Source organism: Heterocephalus glaber, unplaced genomic scaffold (assembly GCF_053883595.1).
Source record: "Heterocephalus glaber isolate CG9 unplaced genomic scaffold, H.glaber_assembly_v1.0 deba00001497, whole genome shotgun sequence".
Classification (NCBI taxonomy): Eukaryota; Metazoa; Chordata; class Mammalia; order Rodentia; family Bathyergidae; genus Heterocephalus; species Heterocephalus glaber.
The window spans coordinates 48,040,909-48,059,945 of record NW_028258320.1 but is presented as its reverse complement, the minus strand read 5'-3'; the positions used below and the strand labels follow the sequence as shown (position 1 = coordinate 48,059,945).

Here is a 19,037-nt window from a genome sequence, read left to right as displayed (position 1 = left end):
ACCTCCCGGTCTGGGCCGCGCCCCAAGCGGAGGGCCTGGCTGAGGGCCGGCCGGGCGGGGCTCTGGGGACGGGGCGGGGCCTGCGGACTCTCCCGCGGCAGCCTGGGGCTGGGGGCCGGGCGGCTGGAGGATAAAAAAACCCCAGGGCGCTCCGGGAGGCCTGCTAGCTCTGCTCGCTGCGCGCCCGCCCCAGCCCTGACCGCCTGCGATCCAGCTGGTGAGCCCCCGCCCGGAGGCCCTTGGCCCTCGGCCCCCCGGATCTGCCTCTTGCTGTGCTGCCTTTCTGTCCTACCTCTCTGGATCTGCAGGCTTCTAGGGGTTCCTGGAGGCTGGGGACTGGAAAGAATGGGGTCCCATGCACAGGTGGTCTTAGCCCAGAGTTGCTCGCTTACAATCTTTTCCTAGTTGGACAGTGACCAGGTCGGGGAGGTTGGCTGGAGGCCCGCGTGGATGGTGCGCCCCAGCCCCAGGGGTGCCTGCGTGTGTGATTTGTGAACACCCTGTATGTAACCATTTCTCTGCCTTCTGGTCCAGGCAACAGGGAGGGGACTGGGCAAAGTGGGTTCAAATGTCACTCCTGAAACTTGGAGAACTAAACCAGGGCACAGCTGGACTCTCCAACTCAGCAGTCCAGAGCTGAGGATTCTGGGGAGAGAGGGAACCGGAGGGAATGGAGGGTGACAGAGGATGTCAGCCCCCACCTCTCCCAGCCCCCACAGGTGCCCAGTCTGGCACTGCATCAGGCCCACACAGTGAGGGCTCCCAGGGAGCATGCAGGGCTTAGAGAGGAAGCCCAGCTCCTATAGAGCTACACAGAAGGGTCTGGGAGTGATCCTGGAGCTGGTATCTCCTCCTGCTCTCTCCTGCTACCCTTGGGCATTTGCCCTCTTCCAGCCCTCCCTTCCTGGACTAGGTCAGGCCAGGTGCCAGTGTTCCCTGGCAGCACCTGCAGCAGGTGCCTCTGCCTGGAGCTGCAGGGTCCTGGATCTGTCACTTGGTGCCACTCAGTGCTGGCATCCACCCCAGTACCCTCAGACCACACTACAGCCTGGGTTATAAATCAACCAGTAACAGGGTTCAATTACATTCAGCTCCCTACCACCCTTCCCTCTTCCTTTTCCAACATCCATTTCTGGCAGTTTGGAGAGCCTGGCTTCTAGCCACGCTGCCTGGGTTTGATTTCTGACTGAGCAAATTACTTCATTCAGGGGCCTCATCTTCTCATCTGTAAAATGGAGATAAATATTAAATAAACGTTTTTAAATGTTCAACTTCCTTCTTCCTTATTTTCCCATCTCCTTTGCCTTCTTTCCCCTCTTCTGTTTCCTTCACTTGGGAAAAGGAAAAGACTATTGAGGCTGCCTCCTTCTCTAAGGGCTGATTCTCAGCCTAGTCCTCGTCTCTGTGTTCCTCTGGGAGACCAGATATATGGAGACTGGTTGTGGAGTTAGGAGGCAAACACACGAAGTGTTAGGAAAGCAGGGGACTGGGAGCGCTCAGTGGAAGAAGCAGCATTTGAACTGAGTGTTAAAGGATATGTAGGAGTCTAATAATCTGAGATAGAAGAAAAGGGCACTCCAAGTAGAAGGAACAGTGAGAGTAAAGGTTTAAGGCTGCAAAATGAAGGCTATGTGCAGGAAATAGATCAGTTTAGTGTGAGTGAAAGCTACAGGGACCCTGTAATGTGTGTGTGTGTGTGTGTGTGTGTGTGTGTGTGTGTGTGTTTGGAGAGACCTGAGAAGAGTGACTATCTTTGCATCTGACTCTTGGTTCTGCTATCACCCATTCACCTCTGGGCAGCTTGTGTGGAAGGAAGCTGCCCTGGCCCAGAACTCAGGGTCCTGAAGCAGAAACTCTCCCCTGTCCTAGACAGAGAGCCTGCTGACCTGGTACTATCCATAGCCTCTGATAAGACCTCCTCCAAGCTATGGGCACTTCATCCACAAGGCAAACAGCAGATATGCCAGCCACCCTGGCCCCTGTCAGAACATGTAACACCTAGTGCCACCCCTCATTTTACAGATGTCTCAGCTGGGGAGCAGAGAAAGGAAAACACAAGTCCAGACACAGAGCAATTTGGTGGCAGAACTCCAGAAGGTTGGTGGGGGAGGTAAAGTTATCTCAGCCCAGACTCAGTGTGACTATTGGGTACTGACAGTGAGGGCCCTGAGCCCAATCCTTCTGACCCTCTCATGTCACCTGGGGAATCTTTCCTCCTGTAGTGACTTTGGTTTGGCTCATGCCTGGTGTCCACTACTCCTCAGGGGAGCACAGAGGAGAGAAAAGTGACATGGGAAACAGGAAGGCTCCATTCATGATGACAGCCAGCCAGGAGAGGGAGAGGGATCTGGCCTCAGCAGTGGGGTGGACAGGATAGGTAACCTGGAGAATGTTGCAGAGAAAGGTACCAAGGACCTGGCAACTAAGAAAGAATGTGGTCTCTGTTTCCTTCTTTGTAAAAGAGGGGAAAGACCAATAGAAGCCAATGGTTCTGTTGCAGCTGTTACAATGGTGTCCTAGTAGTTCTGAGAGAAGAGCCTGCTCTTCTAAGGGCTTAGTGTTCAATCATGAACCTTCACAAAAATCTTATGCAGTGCATCCCATTACTATCTCAATTTACAGAGGGACACACTAGGGCCATGAGTAATTGCCCCTCAAATCACCTAGACACTGATGGGGGAGTGGAATTTGAATCCAGGCAGTCTAGTTCCCTATCTGTACTCAAGTCCTAAGACAAAGCATCTCCCAGCCGTGCAACCATGGATATTTCTGAGTGCCACCCCCATTCCTTGCACTATTCTGGGCATTCTAGACACAACACAAAGTCACCACTCCTAATGGAACATCATTCCCTAAGCCCATCTGATACACTTCCAGCCCCCTCCACCCCAGCCCTCTGTTGGATACCAGAGGAATAAGAAGTGACTCCCAAGTGGATACCAGCTGTGGGGACAAGACTTGCAGGCACCTGAGACCCTCCCTGCACAGCCTGAGTGAGTCTTGAGTGATCCCCAAGACCAATATGGCTGTAGAAAAGGGTCTCAGAGCCAGCTCTCAGAAGACAAGAGCACCTGGGCAGGGAGTCAGGGACCCAACCTTCTTCAGCCACTTTTCCAGGGAGCCTCAGCTCCCCATCAGCATAGAGCCTGGGGTGGAGGGAGGCACATCTGCAGTGGTGGCTCCAGAGGTCTCTGGAAGCTCTACCAGCCACAATAAGCTCTACCAGTTTCATCATCCAGGAGCCTGATAACCTGGGCCAGTTTGTCCCTTCTCTTTCCCCTCCAAGACTACAACACTGTAGCAGGGCCAAAAGATGTGCACTCCCTGCTCTTGCACAAACTCACCTTTTTCTCTCTTTCCTCCTTTACCTATCTGGTTCCCTGCCCTTCAGTGTCCCTTTTCCCACCCAGAAAAACTCTTACTCATCCAACAAAGGCCATGTTAAGAGTCCCTCCTTTGAAAGTCTTCCCTGATTTCTCTTCTGTACATCGTGAATATAGCGAGGATATTTGAAGTCTTTCTTTTCGTGTCACAGTACCCTGCCTAAGAACTGGCCAGAAGTAGATACAGTTCTCCAAAGGTGTTCGTTACATTAATGCATGAATCTTACACCTAGATAGAACTGAAGCTGTGACTGAAGGATACCACAGGCCATCCAAGCTGGAGATATTAGATCATATTTGGCTCAGCCTCTTCAGTTTAGAAATAAGAAATAAGGGCCAACAGAATTTAATAGAATTGGGAAGGAAAAGATAAGAACCAAGAGAGTATGTAAAGGTGTATATCTCCAATGATGAATGTCATTATACTGTACACCTAAAATGTACCAATAAAAGGATATACAAAAAAAAAAAAGAATTTAATAGACTTGGCCAAGCCACATAACAAATGAGTGGGAGAGATCTTGACTTCTCTAATAAGTCTTTCTGTCCCAGCATTCCATGTGCCTTGTGTGTGAAGGTGGCATTTTACACCTTTGCTCAGGGTGCTGAGAACATTAAAAGGTAGGAAAGAGAAATATCCCTGGAGTAGATATTCCTGACCTGAAGTTACCTCTGGGGGCTCCCCCATTTCTTGAAGCATAGGCCCCCTCCTCTACCTTCCTATGTGTTACTGAAGAGTAGAGGTGGTGATCATTGTTTACTCATTTCCCAGGTTCCCTTGAAGTCATCATGATGTGGTACCCACCAGCCACCCTCTCTCTGTTCCTGCTGCTGCTAGGCCAGGCCCCTCCCAATAAATCACAGTCACCAGGCACCAAGAAGCTCCGGCTGGTGGGCCCAGGGAGCAGGCCAGAGGAAGGCCGCCTGGAGGTCCTACACCAGGGCCAGTGGGGCACCGTGTGTGATGATGACTTCGCTCTCCAGGAGGCCATGGTAGCCTGCCGCCAGCTAGGCTTTGAGTCTGCCTTGACCTGGGCCCACAGTGCTAAGTACGGCCAAGGGGAGGGTGAGTGATGGTGCTGCTGCTCCACAGGATGGCAAAATGATAGCTGGCTTCTCTCAGGGGCTAGGCCCATTGAGGATCCAACAGAATGTGCCAAATGCCCACCTACCCTTTAATGCCCAGCTCAAGTGGCCTCCCTCATGGGGCCCTTCCTAAATGTCCCACCTGTAGAGGACTCCCACTCTGACTCTCCCATTCTCTCTTATAATGGGGCCACCACCATCACCATAACTGAACTCATTAAGTTCCTTGGACATAGCAGTTGGCACATAATAGGTACTTAGAAAGCACTGAATGGATGGATGAGTGACCATGTATGTCTAGACCCACCTGGCATTTTCCAAAAACTAGTTCTATGGACCTGAAACCAAGAGGAGGCAGTAGGCAGGGCAGTGAATACTAAGACCTCAGAGAACGAACTCCTCTTCCTCCCACTTTTCACTCAGCATTTAGAAGAGACTTGATAAGTGGGCTCCTATCCAAAAGCAGAGCTTGGTAAGTGGGCTCCTATCCAAAAGCAGAGCTGTGGCCTGCCTTTCTGTGTCCAGTCCTAAGCATTGCCCATCCTTTCCTCCATAGGACCCATCTGGCTGGACAATGTACGCTGTCTGGGCACTGAGAGCACTCTGGACCAGTGTGTGTCTAATGGCTGGGGTGTCAGTGACTGCAGCCACTCGGAAGACGTCGGGGTGGTGTGCCATCCCCAGCGCCAGCGTGGCTTTCTCTCTGAGAGGATCTCAAATGCCCTTGGGCCCCAGGTGAGGAGGCCAGTCAGGTTCTAGCTTAAGCCAAGCATTGTATGGTGGAGAGAGCCTCCTGGGACCAAGCTTGGGCTGAGCAGCATCCCTGGGCTCTGGCCATGGGCAGGTGCACAGAAAGAGGCCCCCAGTTTGATGCAGAGCAAGTCAGGGGATCAGAGGCCAGGCTTGCCAGGAATCACAGAAGCTGCTCCCCACAAGGGAGGTGGAGGGGGGGAAGGGGGCTGCTTCACCCACAGGCCTGGCCACAATTGCTGCCTCTTCCCAGCACAAACAACCCTCAGCTAAAAACAGCCTAAACCAAACATCAGGAGTGGGCAGGGCAAGGCTCTGTCTGGCTCCCACTCTCTGCTGCTGGGTAGCTTCTGCCCAAGGAGAGCTGGCCCTAGCCCAGTGAGTGCAACAGGCCACCATGGGGGCTCCCTGAGTCTAAGTCACCCAGGGCTAGGGGAGCAAGTCTTGCAGGCCAAAGGACCCTGCTGGTAGTCTCAAGCAGCTGTTCTGTGCCCATCTCAACTTTCCCCAGGGTGGCTTGAAGAAGGCCCCTCCATGCCCAGCAGAAGACTCCTAAACCCCAAGTGCTCTTGTACTGAGGGCAGGAAGGGCACAGATCTGCCTCTTTCTCTCCAGTTTAATAAATTTGAGGAGATGAGGCAAAAGGCCTATACAAACAGGTTCTGCCTCCTACTCACACTGGCCTTTAGTGAATGTCTTCTGCTCTCTGGGCCTTGGGTTCCTAGCCTAAGCAGTGAGGGGCTGGAGGAGATAAGAGCTCTGTAAGAGCTCTGAGCTCAGGGCTTTCCCACGGAAGACCTGCAGCGCCCCACAGAGGCTCAGGGATGAGGCCCACGGTGACTGTGCACATTGCAGGGCCGGCGGCTGGAGCAAGTGCGGCTCAAGCCCATCCTTGCCAGTGCCAAGCGTCACAGCCCAGTGACTGAGGGTGCTGTGGAGGTGCGATACGAGGGCCACTGGCGACAGGTGTGTGACCAGGGCTGGACTATGAACAACAGCAGGGTGGTATGCGGGATGCTGGGCTTCCCCAGCCAAGTGCCTGTCGACAGCCACTACTACAGGTAGGAGAGTGGTGGGATCCTGGAGCTATGGTTGAGAGAGAGAGAGAGAGAGAGAGAGAGAGAGAGAGAGAGAGAGAGGGAGAGGCGCACAAGTGTGACACATGATTTCTGAGTATGTGAGTACAAGTGTGAGATGTGAATGTGTGTGCATGTGTGTGTGGTGTGTAGAACCTTGCAGGGTGCTGTGACAGCTGGAGGATAGATGGGGGAGGCTGTCCAAGGCATGATATCTGCACATGTTGGGATGAGAAGGGAAAGAGCTGAAGTGAGGAAAGTGCCTGGAGTTCTTGAGTTACTAATCTCTCAGAAGAGTTAAAGAGTACATGAGGATGAGCTCCAAAATCATGAAGAACACCTAGAAGTGGTCAGAAAATAAATTTTGTATTTGCCAATCACATGGAAAGAACTGACTGGTACAGAATACCCTGGCAATGAAAACAATTGAATGTAAAACTTTTATGTCCTTGATTGAAAGATAGATTTTACCAAAGAGGTCTACACTGTTGCCCACAAGTATAGAAAAAATGCATTCTGGTCTCAACTCTACCAGCTTTGAGACCTGCTACCAGCTACCAGCTTTGCAACTTTGAGTCATGCATCTGGGCCTCAATTGTCCATTTCACTGTGAATTATCTCAACTTTGTCCCAGTGAATTTCCTCAACTAGGATACAAGCCAGGGTGATTGGGTTGCATGTAAGCAAGGCATAGAGTGGGGCAGATTTTGGGAGAGAAGACATAAAAATATTCTGCCAGAAATGTGACTGAGCTATCATAGCAGATTGCATCACCCAGTACATAATGACCACAATCCCAGTCCTGCTGGCTCCATGTCCAAGAAAATGTGTTTCTCATGGAGGGAAAAATCTCCTGCAGCACCTCTGGTCATCTACCCGAGTCAGTTCATCATGTGGCATTGATGCAGTTGCAAATTCCTGATATTCTAGCTTATATGACCTTGGTCCTAAGGGGAAAAAAGTGGTAGGCAGCCTTGTGACTCCATCCTTGGGGACGATGGGGATGTGAGGCCCTGGCTCCCTGCTGCCTGGTAATTGCACAGTGGGCCCTGCTGACTCACCTGCCCCCCATGAGGAAAGTGGCCCTGATTATAGCTTGGATATCTCTGGGTAGCAGCACTTCTACCTCCAGCAAGGCCTTCATCTCCCACCTGTCCCCAGAGGGCCTTTCCCCAGGTCCCTTCCCTCAGGGTGTGACCTCAAGGCTACCCTTCATCAGGACTGGGGGAGGGTAAGCTTAAGCTGCCTGTTCCAGGGGCAGCTCCAGTATAGTAGAGATTTCACTGCAGGACAAGCCACGGGAACTTGCTCACTTTCCCAGTTAAATGGGGATCATCATTATTTGTGAACTGGCCACCTTATTGGGCCTGTTGTGAAGCTCAGCAATGAAATAAGATTTGTGAATACGTTTGCAGACTATGAAGTCCAGGGCAAACTTAAGTGCAACTCTGTGGAACAACCTGGCAGTGGGATTCCGTATCCCCTCCACTCCTCCCCCCACTCTTTTCTCCCAACACAGGAAAGTCTGGAATTTGAAGATGAAGGATCCCAAATCTAGGTGAGGAGCAGCACCCCGGGGGAGGGTGCAAAGAAGTGTGACATGAAAGCCTCTTTCTTTTCCCTTTCGCTGTCCTCCCAATTAGCCTTCAGTAGCCTCCTCTACCCAAAATTTTTCTTGACTTCCAGGTTAAAGAGCCTGGCGAATAAGAACTCCTTCTGGATCCACCGGGTCAACTGTACGGGGACAGAGCCCCACCTGGCCAACTGCCAGGTGCAGGTGGCTCCAGGACGGGGCAAACTTAGGCCAGCCTGTCCAGGTGGCATGCATGCTATAGTCAGCTGTATTCCAGGGCCCCGATTTCACTTACCAAAGGGGAAGCCCCGGAGCAAGGAGCCCCGGGCAGAGGTGAGTGAGCACCAAGGGGCCCACACCCAGCCTGGAGGCCCAGAGCCCCTCTCAGCAGGACCCTGCCTCATGGGGAAAGGAGAGAGGAACCAGACCAGGAAGAGGAGACAAATGACAGGATGGTAGAGACTTGGCATTTATTTCAAAGGAATCATTTATAACCCTACCATAAATGGAAAGTTGACATCACTTGCCATGGGGTAACCATAAAAACAGTAAATGGCAGCTACAGCCATTAGGGCTGAGGGCATTAAATGTAAGCTGGCCCTTTGTTATAGAGAGTAGAGGAGCAAGTGTTAGTGAAGTGTTTCCAGCACAACACTGAGAATACCTCCTTGATGAGGTTTTGGGGTGATTCCTCTGGAAAAGTGGAGGTCAAAAAACACTGCTTATTTGAGGTGATAGTGATGGGAAGTCAGAGGGAAGCCCAGGACTCCACAGACAGCTGGAAGAAGCCCTGGCCTGGGTCTCTCTGTGGTGATACAGCCCCTCTGGCTTCCCTCCCTGATGCCAGGAGCTGAAGGTGCGCCTACGCTCCGGGGCCCAGGTGGGTGAGGGTCGGGTAGAAATGCTTGTGAACGGCCAGTGGGGCACCATCTGTGATCACCGGTGGAACCTCATCTCTGCCAGCATTGTATGTCGCCAGCTTGGCTTTGGCTCTGCACGTGAAGCCCTGTTTGGGGCCCAGCTGGGCCAAGGTGAGTGAGGGAGCCTGAGTGGGTTGGGAGGGACAAGATGTGCCCTGGCTCTTCTCTTGGTGGCCCTGGGTTCTAGCCATCTATGGAGGGAAGTCTCAGGTGTGGGGTTATAGAGGTGGAACTCCACTCACACAGCACCTATCCTCCAGGGCTAGGGCCCATTCACCTGAGTGAGGTGCGCTGCAGGGGTTATGAGCGGACCCTCAGTGACTGCCTCGCTTTGGAGGGGCCCCAGAATGGCTGTCACCATAAGAATGATGCTGCTGTCAGGTGCAACATCCCGGATATGGGCTTCCAGAATCAGGTGAGTTCAGGTCAGAGCATGTCTGGCAGGAAGGGGCTCAGGAGATGGGTCTTAACACCCCTGCCGTGGGGGTCCACCAACCCCTGGGTTGCTCAGAGATGTCAGAGGGACACACAGGAGCTCTTCAAGTGCACCCATTCCTCCACACACTCGAAGATGCTGAAGGTGAGGGTCATAGCCTGCCAGCATTGGGGAGTGGCACAAGGTGCTGTGTGGGATGGGATGCTCAGGTTCCAGGGTCAGTGCTGGTGGGGACTGTGGGGTTCTCTCATGGGTCATTGTGAATGAGGTAGTAGACATGAAAGCCCTTCACAGATTGCAAATCATCATTAATGGTAGGATTTTAGGTAGGAAGAGGGCAAGTTCCAGGGCAGGAGGTGCTGCATAGGCACCCAGAGTCAGATTTCTTTAGTAGGTAGGGCCATTCAGGACTATGTAGTATACTGTCCCCACTTTAAAGATGGGAATATGTGGTCTAGGGCTGGTCTCCAGGTTTGCAGTCTTGAGTTCTTCCCACCTCACGTTGCCCTGAACCTCACACATTTCTGACCATTGCAGGTGCGCTTGGCAGGTGGGAGAAGCCACGAGGAGGGCGTGGTGGAGGTGCAGGTGGAAGTAAATGGGGTCCAACGCTGGGGTACTGTGTGCAGTGACCACTGGGGGCTCACTGAGGCCACGGTGGTCTGTCGACAGCTCAGCCTGGGTTTTGCCAACTTTGCCATCAAGGTAAGTCCCTGTTTTGCTTCTTCCCTACAACCTCTCAGCCTCCTAGACTAAGAGGACCAAAATTTTCTGTAGTAGCATTCATTCAATAATTAATTGAAATTCTGGGCTGACATAATGCTCAGTACTAGGGTGAGCAAGACAGTCTTTGACTTGCAGAGCATACAGTTGAGTGAATTAGTGTTTGTTCATACAAACAAGTACACAGGTGTATCTGTAGGAAAGACAAATAGATGTTAGCTAGATGAGGTGCAAGATTAAACAGCTCATGCAAAGCCCTTGTGGCCAGAGAAAGCCTGATTCAGTTGAAGAAACCAGGGACCCAGGGTTGCAGTGTGGCTGTCAAAGGAGAGTAGTGTGACATTTGAGGGTGGAGAAGAATGCAGGGGCAACACCATTCACAATGTCTAATCCAGAGTTTTAAAAGCTTTCTTTCTTTGCTATTTCAAAAACATTTGGGGTGGAGACTAACATAAATGCAGGTAAACATACTCAGGAGGCTACTGTAGAAGCCCAGGTGAGAAATGATGTCAGACTGGATGAAATAAGTGAATAGATTCAAAACACACAAAGGAACAAAATCAAGAGATCTCGAGCATGGCTACAGTACAGCCATCCACTCTGGCCTGTTGGGCAGTGCGTGGGAAGACTTCACTAAACTGGGCACAGCCCTGAGCATAATGCTGAGGCTATGTGAGTAACAGATGGGGACACACCACTTAAGTGGGAGGAGGGGACAGCCCCACCCCTTAAAGCCCCAGAGGAAGACTGCCATCAGGGAGAGGGTAGGAGCGGGGCCAGATGGAAGCCACAAGCTACAGGTTTTTGCCTCAGTACATGGAAAAACCTTCTAATATCAGATGGGTCCGAATGCAACATGGACTGCACAAGATGTAGAGGTTTTCATCAGTGACAACTTTCAGGCCCAGGCAGGGCCTAGCCTTGTGGAGGTGAGATAATGGGGTCTAAGCTGCAGATGGGCATCAGAGATGATTTAAAGCACCTCTCTGCTCTGACTGGGTGGTGCTGGCTGTTTTCTTAGGATACCTGGTACTGGCAGGGGACACCAGAGGCTGGAGAAGTGGTGATGAGTGGGGTGCACTGCTCAGGGACAGAGTTGGCCCTGCAGCAGTGTCAGAGGCATGGGCCTGTGCACTGCTCCCATGGCACCGGGCGCTTTTCAGCAGGAGTCTCCTGCACCAACAGTGAGTAATGGGAGGGCTCACAGGGTGTGGACAGGTAGGCCTCCGCTCCCCATCAAAGGCCCTAAATGCTGGACCCAGCTGCATGGTGGCAGGATTGAGTAGTGGAAGCACTAACTCCATTTCCCAGCTGTGTGGCCAAAGCACCTATCACATCAAGATATAAATCTGCCCTGCCCACCTTATGGAGTTACTGTGAAAATAAAAACAGAATATGCAAAAACACAAGATAGAACAGGGTTTTCCAATTCTGCGGTTATGACTTTAAAAAGTAAAACAGACTAGAAAACAAAAGAGTGCATTGTATTTATTAACGAGAGTGGTTTTTTTCTCTTGGAACTATATATGTGTATACTGTGTTACAACATGAATTATAGTTCTTGTCATTTGTAAGAAAACAAGTTTGAAAGAGGATATATATGAGGCACACCAGAGCCTAAGGCTTAGCTTGTGTGTTCTCTTCTTGAGGTATGGCATTTCCCAAAAGGCACAAGGACAAGACCATTTTGTGGTAAGGGTCTTCCCTGCAAACCCAAATTCTCAAGGCAGTAGCATCTCTGTTCAACATCTGCCAACAAGGTCAGTGCTGAGATAATTATTTCCAGTCCAAAAGCTGCAGGGTAACACTAACTTATATGGCTAGTTTACCTAGCCAGACTTCAACCCAAGACATTCTTAACCTTGGTCAGAGAGTGTTAGGCTTCCCCTATGCAATGTAGCCTGAGAGTGCTGGGCCAGGCCATCACCCCTCTCCTGCAGATTGATGGGGCATCAGAGTGGGACCTCCACAGCACCAAGGCCCCAGAGCAGGCTGGGGACCTGCTCTCCACTCACCTTCCTCTTCCTGAAAACCTTGGGCCCTTCCCTGTTTTACAGCCTCCAGTGCCAGGTCTCTACTTGCATACATTTGATGCTTCCGAAAGCTGGGCAGCCAGCCAACTGATCTGCAGCCTCTGTGGCCATCCTTTCTCTCTTTAGCTTTTCTCATTACTTTTCCCCCTTTATCCTCTCTTCTGAAAGCTCTCCTACTTTCCCTCAAGAACTCTGGGGTCTGTCAGTGGGCATATTCTGGCTCTCTCCAAAATATAACACAGGAATTTCAAGAGCATTGTTAGTGACAGTATATAGCAAAGCACCTTCAAAGCCCAGCCAGTGAAATAAGCCAGTGTTCCCACCCACCTGGATCAGTATGTGGGCCCACCCAGAGGAGATGCTTCTGCCCAAATACCTAAGCTGTGTCCCCGTGGTTTTGCACAGACAAGCACCAAGAAAGGGCAATTTTTCTTTTTGAGGTTACATGGCAACAACTATGGGTCTCCACATTTTTGTACCAGCAAAAAAGGCCTGTGGCTTCAGAGGATGTTAAGACCCCTGTCACAGGAGAGGAAAGGCAGGCACTGAACTGCCTATAGAGACACTGGCACCAGTGTGTTGGGAGTTTTAACGTACAGAGAAGCACTAGAAATACTCATGATATCTCAGAAGAGAAATGCACAGGGAACACTCACAGCAGCAGTTGGGCTAGAACAGGATTCCTGTTTGAGAAGATGATGATTATATGCACTTTACCTGCTGAAAAACATTTTTCAAAGGAAATGCTAGCTTATATCCACTGCATGTTTATCGTGGGCCAGATAATCTAAGTACATAACAAATATATCATATTATTTCCATCTTGTAGATGACAAAAATGACACACAAAATGGTTAAGCAGTCACAGAACTGGTAAATGGCATAGTAAGAAGCTATACCAAGAATGAACCCTGGTGGCCTGGCTCCCGAGCTGGTAACCTTAACTATGACCCTGGAGCTGCCTTCCAGGCTAAAATGATGTTATTCCTTTCACTGATATTAGAACATCTCCTGACTCAACTGCCCTTCTTATTTAGGCTCCTCTTAGAAAGACTGGTCTGGGGGCAAGCATGTGCTCATGCCAGAGGCAAGACCAGCTGCCCTGCTACCCTTGGCCTCTTGTCTTGACTTCTGCTGCCCCAGGTGCTCCAGACCTGGTGATGAATGCCCAGCTGGTACAGGAGACGGCTTACCTGGAGGACCGCCCACTCAGCCTGTTGTACTGTGCCCACGAAGAGAACTGCCTTTCTCAGTCTGCCGACCACATGGACTGGCCCTATGGACACCGGCGCCTATTGCGCTTCTCCTCACAGATCTACAACCTGGGCCGGGCTGACTTTCGTCCCAAGACTGGACGCCACAGTTGGATTTGGCACCAGTGCCACAGGTCAGTGCCTGCCTGTGCCATGTCTCCAGAGGGTGAGGAACAAAAGCAGGGTCCATGGACCAGTTTGGTCTTCCCTGGCCTTGGACAAACTTTCCTGAGAGAGGTGCACATGCTAGTTAAGTCTCCCATCTTAGATGCCTTCCTGGTCTTACTCTCTGGGGGCAGAAGGGGTGCCAATAGCATTCCCCTGCCCTCTCACCTGCTTAGGACATAACTGTGGACGGTGCTCACGGAGCATTTCCCACAGAGAAGTTATGTCCAGCAGCTGCTATCCGTTCGAATGGTATTACACTTTTTTCGGTACTGGGGATTGAACCCAGGGCCTTTGTGGTGAGCTATATCCCCAATCCTTTCTTTTTTGAGACAAGGTCTCACAAAAGTTGCTAAATTACCCGGGCTGGTTTATAACATATGATCCTCCGGCCTCAGCCCCCCAGAAGAGTGGGATTATAGGCATGTACTACCATGCCCAGTCTACGTAACTTTTCTACATAGGATCTTAAGCCTTAATTTTAGAGCCAGGTAAACTGAGGACTCCCAGAAACCTGGAGGCCCAAAATAGGATGCTGGCTCTGCAGAAAAAGCTTGCTGGTTCCTGCAGCAGTAGGCAAGGCCTCCAAAGAATGGTATGAGCAGAATGGTACTAAAAAGGAGACAATGAGCATTCTTTCCTATCAGAAGCCTCCAGACCAGAAGGAGAGACAATGCCTGTGACAGAAAGAATGGAAAAAATTTTTATTTATTTTGTCAGGACATAGCCATGGGTGGGAAAAGCTGAGAGGAATGGGCAATGACTTTGGGACTTGGGCTTGCCTGAGGTAATAAGCACCTTTTCCTGTAGGATGAACAGAGTTGTCATTATAGCTGTATTGGAAACTATGGTAGCAATTTGGTCCCAGGCTGACAGGGAGCAGAGTTAGCTTCCTCCCCAGAACCTCTGCTCCTAGACAGGTCCCCAGGTACTCCTCCCCTCTACCTCTGCTTCAGGCCCTGCAGCCAGGTTCCAACATCCTGAAGGCTACTAGGGCAGGACTTTTACCTCTCCCCACCTGAGTTAAGACCCTAGGTGACAGGGATAGCCATGCCTTGCTGGCTGGCAGGGGTGCCAGCAAAGTAGGCTGTGAGTCACACTAATCTTGGGTTTGGAAGAAAGAAGAGCACTGCTCTGCTATTATAACTCTTTCTGTGTAATGATGGGGCCTAGTCCCTCAATCTTCCCTGCCAACCCCTCCAGAGAAGACCTTTTCCTACTGCCTTGGGGTTGATAGCTCTGCCTCATCCGCAGGCACTACCACAGCATCGAGGTCTTCACCCACTATGATCTGCTCACACTCAATGGCTCCAAGGTGGCTGAGGGGCACAAGGCCAGCTTCTGTCTAGAAGACACAAACTGTCCTACAGGTACATGCTTTCCTAACACCATCTATCCTCTTGTTACATTCCTCTGTTTTGGGAGGGTAAGGATCTCTTCTGCCTTGCTCAGCAGCCCAGGCACCTGGAGATTGGCATGGCAATAGCACTCGAGACAATTAAAAAAGATCAATTTCTCATCTTCTGAAATCTTCGGTAGAGGGTCTCTGTTTTCTCTGAATTCCCAACACCTTTGTACTGATTTTAAAAGCTTAACACTTTCTATGTTGGCTAACAGTTGGCTTAGTTACTAAGCTCTCTGAGGGCCGGCATTGTCCAATTCCTATGTGTCTACCCCATCTCCATCCCTAAGGAATGGCATGGTACGCATGATCTTTAGAGGGCTGAGTAGACAGGTAGACAAATAAATTAACACAGTAGGACTGTAACCTCTCAACCACATTTTAGGCCAACAGGGCTTTTTAACATGCCATCCAAAGTAATAATCTCCTTGTAATAGATGTACTTTCCTGTGGTGCTGAATTCATAGTCCAGTTCTGATACTTAGGCAAGTCATCTAACTCAATCTCAGGTTCTGCATCTGCAGTCAACTGCACTGACTGATCAGTAAACACTTGTGTGAGGATTAAATGAATAAGTATGTGAAAGACTTAGCACAGTGCTTGGTCACAAGTACCTACTTGGTGCCTCAGTAACCATGTACCTTTCCTTACAGGACTGCAGCGGCGCTACGCGTGTGCCAACTTTGGGGAACAGGGAGTGACTGTGGGCTGCTGGGACACCTACCGGCATGACATTGACTGTCAGTGGGTAGATATCACAGATGTGGGCCCAGGTGACTATATCTTCCAGGTAAGATGAAGGCAGAGTATTTTCCATGCACCCTCCAACAGGCCTATCACTTTGAAGAAGCTGTGCCATGGTGAAAGAACACTTACTAGGGATCTCAAGGCCCTGGATTTGAGTCCTGATTCAGTGGACATTGGACAGTTTGTCTCCATCTGTAAAATAGGGACATTAATGCCTATCTTATGGGTAATTGTAAAGATTAAGGAAGCAAATAGAAAGAAACACACTGTAAAATACTATGGGGGTTCTGACATATCAACTCAGAAATCAAATCACCCATTTTCAGTCGTTCCTCTCTCACCCCAGGTGGTTGTGAATCCCACAAGTGAGGTGGCAGAATCTGATTTCTCCAACAACATGATGCGCTGCCACTGCAAGTATGATGGGCAGCGGGTCTGGCTGCACAAATGCCATACAGGTAACTGAGCCACTGTGGGACCAGTACTGTGGTGGGCTCAGGGGGCTGGGAGACTCTTAATTGCATGTGTGGAAGGGAAGGGTTGCTCCTTTAGTCATCATGTATTAAGGTCTTCTACTGTGCTGAATATTGTAGCAGCACGGCAGGATACAGCTCAGTGTCAAGGAGGGTGTGCCCATACACAAATAGTTAACCCCAATACTAATGAGTATCCTAAACAGGTATGAATTAAATGTGGAACAAGCAAAGAGAGAAGGCAATTTACAGGCCAGAAAAGGTTTCAGAGAAGACATTATATTTGAGCAGAGTTTTCAAGAGAGGGCAGAAGACACAGAAGGGAGTAGTAGGAGAAAGAGCATTGAATTTAGCTTCAGACATCTTCATTGGTTTGGGTTCCAAATCCAAATGTATTACTGTCTAGCTGTAGGACAGTGAAGAAATTTGTACTTGTTTTCTCTTTTGTGAAATAGAGCCTTGAATTTCCAACCTACTAAAGTTACCTCCAGGGAGGGCTATAATTGTTCTAAGAGAATGGAATTTTATCCTGTGGGCTTCTAGGAATAATTGACAAATGTCAAACAAAAAAAATATTTATGTTTCAAAAAATAACTCTGGCAACAGATGGAGACAGAATAAAAAGAGGAAGAGAGTTTATGGTTTCCAATTTGGGTGATCAAGTAGATGTTTCCTGAAATTAAATAAAGGGTATGAGAGGAATCAAGAATTGAAGTCCAGTGTTGTGCTTATGGAGACAGTAGACTCTAACTAGACTGCATGGATCTGGAGAAGTGAAGAAAAGGAAAACATGCATTTTGTAGGTCCCTTGCCTAATGATTAGAAACCCATCAGAGTCCTAGCAGAAAAACAGAAGGCACATCCTGGAGTTGTGTAACAAAGGACTATTTAGAGAGGTGTAACAGTCTGTAATATAGGATGAAGAAAATAAGAGATGCTGAGCATCCAGGGATAAACAAGTAGAAAACTTTATCCCATCTAGATCTAAAGGAGGAAGGTATGTTAGGAAGCCAGATGAAAGCAAGAATTATGAAGGACGTTGAACCTGGCTAGAGCTGGAGTCACGGACTGACACTGCCCCAAGTGCAAGGCAGAGCAGAAGAAATGCCTGACCTCTCTTCTGCTTTACTCTAATCATCTGCTGCTGTTGACTTACCTCAACCAGAAACCAGAGGACAAGGCAGCCAGAGTGGTGCAATCTCTAGGGGTCAGTTTCCCAGGAAATAGAATAAAGACCACAGAATGAATCAGGGAAGGGGGCAAAGAACCACCATAGCCCCTTCCATTCAGCAGCCTCTTCTTCCTAACCAGGGTCTGTTTCTAGAGAATGACTAGTGTTTGTGCCCATGACTGAACTGATGTGAAGGATTAGCTGAACAGAATGGGTCTATGTGAAGTCCTCAGGGAAGGAATGAGACTGTGGTAGGGTTGGCTACTTAACTATTTTCGTTTGGCTCACAGGAGATTCATACAGAGCCAATGCAGAACTCTCCCTGGAGCAGCAACGACTCAGGAACAACCTTATCTGAAGCCATCACTGCACACTCCCAGCTGCTGCCCACACACCAGATACCTCAGCTTATTGGAGCCATGCCCTTCACAGTCCTGACTCAAGAGGAAAAGGGGCCAATTCCAAAGGGCACCAAGAACATGCTCAGGAAGCCTTTTGATGGCACAATCACCAAACCTGAATGATACTGCTCCCTCAGGATGGTTCTGGGCCTGTCCCTTGAGAGCCTGTGGCCTACAGAGTATGGCCTCTAGGCTTTGTTCTGCTAAGTTCCTCTTCTGGAAGGTCACTTAATCTTTCCTGAAACCCACTGCAGATGTCCTGGCTTCTGGAGCTCTCAGTTCCATAGGGATTTACTGTGGGCACAGTCCCCCAGCTAAGTGGTACTTTGTAAATGTACCAAAACATAAAGGAAGTGGGGCTAGTTCTCTGGTAACTGTCAAAGGCACAAATGATAATGGTGAATGCAGTCTCTCACCTTATTTGTTCTCATTTAGAACTCACTTCTCATATTCTTTAACGAGTCTTCTTCTTAGTGTTTTTACCTTTTATCCTGTCATATCCCTGGGTGTTTCTAATACCCCTACAAATTTAAGCCTCAGCAATCCCATCATCTCCTGATGGATCAACACCAGGAGTTACTGAGTGCTTGAGAAGGGGCAAGTTTCACAGAAGTGGTCAGATAAGGCCTTCCTGCAGAGCAGCAGGAGAAGGCCTAAGGTAACAGATCCCAGCTTGTGTCAAGGCCTCTGCCAAGGAAAGAAATATGTGTCATATAGTTGACAGACAATCCAGTCTCTCAGGACCACCACACATCACAGGATTGGCCTAAATTTCAGATCTCAACCAAATCAGCTTTACGTTGAATAAATTTTTGCAATGGAAGGAACATAGGTCAAAGAAGCCACTCTACAGGAACAAGGAGACAGGTGTGGCAAAGTGAGAGACAAAGGATTATAGAGAAATCAGATGGGGGAACATTTAAAGACTGAACCCGGAAAAGGCCACCATCCCTACCTGATGTGGCTGAACTATGCTCTTGGTTAGGTGGTGTAAAATCCCATGGTTTTCTTAAACATGACTCTTGATCTTTTCTCAACTGACACACACTTAAAGAGATAATCCTTGTAAATCTGACATGCTAATGTCAATAAAATTTCTCGTTATGGACTGCTATAAAGCCAAGACCAGCTGTGATTATGTACAGTTCCCAGCACACTACCTCCCCCCCATTGCAATGGGGATGAGGATACATGGGGCACATGTATTACACATGTACATTTCTCTAATCAGGTATTAGCCCACTGTCTGCTTTTCAGTTGCCTTCATCATGCTCAATGCTAAAATACAGGCTGGAAAGGTTATAGAATGAAAGGTACAAGAAGGTAAAGTCTAAGAACTGTCAACTTTTGTAATAGAGGCTGCAAACCCAAAATGAATGGTAGCAGACAAAGCAGATAATAATAGTAGTCTTACCCACATCACAAGAGCCACTCTCTCCATAAGG

At 49.5% G+C, this 19,037-nt stretch overlaps 2 protein-coding genes across 7 annotated transcripts in view; one reads left to right on the top strand and one right to left on the bottom strand.

Annotated features, from left to right (window-relative positions):
* Window positions 1-19,037, bottom strand: part of R3hcc1l (R3H domain and coiled-coil containing 1 like) — a 134,972-nt gene that overhangs the window by 19,731 nt on the left and 96,204 nt on the right. The window lies entirely within an intron of this gene.
* Window positions 89-18,710, top strand: Loxl4 (lysyl oxidase like 4). Of its 5 annotated transcripts, XM_021253174.2 has the most exons (17): window positions 89-217; window positions 2,023-2,097; window positions 4,156-4,449; window positions 5,026-5,204; window positions 6,075-6,280; window positions 7,815-7,853; window positions 7,982-8,201; window positions 8,716-8,899; window positions 9,049-9,203; window positions 9,762-9,929; window positions 10,787-10,876; window positions 10,969-11,131; window positions 13,124-13,367; window positions 14,653-14,768; window positions 15,454-15,590; window positions 15,894-16,005; window positions 17,482-18,710. In XM_021253174.2, the coding sequence occupies exons 3-17, from the start codon at window positions 4,173-4,175 to the stop codon at window positions 17,547-17,549; spliced, it is 2,358 nt and encodes a 785-aa protein (XP_021108833.1). In that variant the 5' UTR covers window positions 89-217; window positions 2,023-2,097; window positions 4,156-4,172; the 3' UTR covers window positions 17,550-18,710. The 5 variants fall into 5 exon arrangements, 3 of the variants coding, with proteins under 3 accessions (XP_021108833.1, XP_021108832.1, XP_004838688.1); XM_021253173.2 differs by lacking the exon at window positions 2,023-2,097 and having other exon boundaries at window positions 91-217; XM_004838631.3 differs by lacking the exons at window positions 2,023-2,097; window positions 10,787-10,876 and having other exon boundaries at window positions 91-217.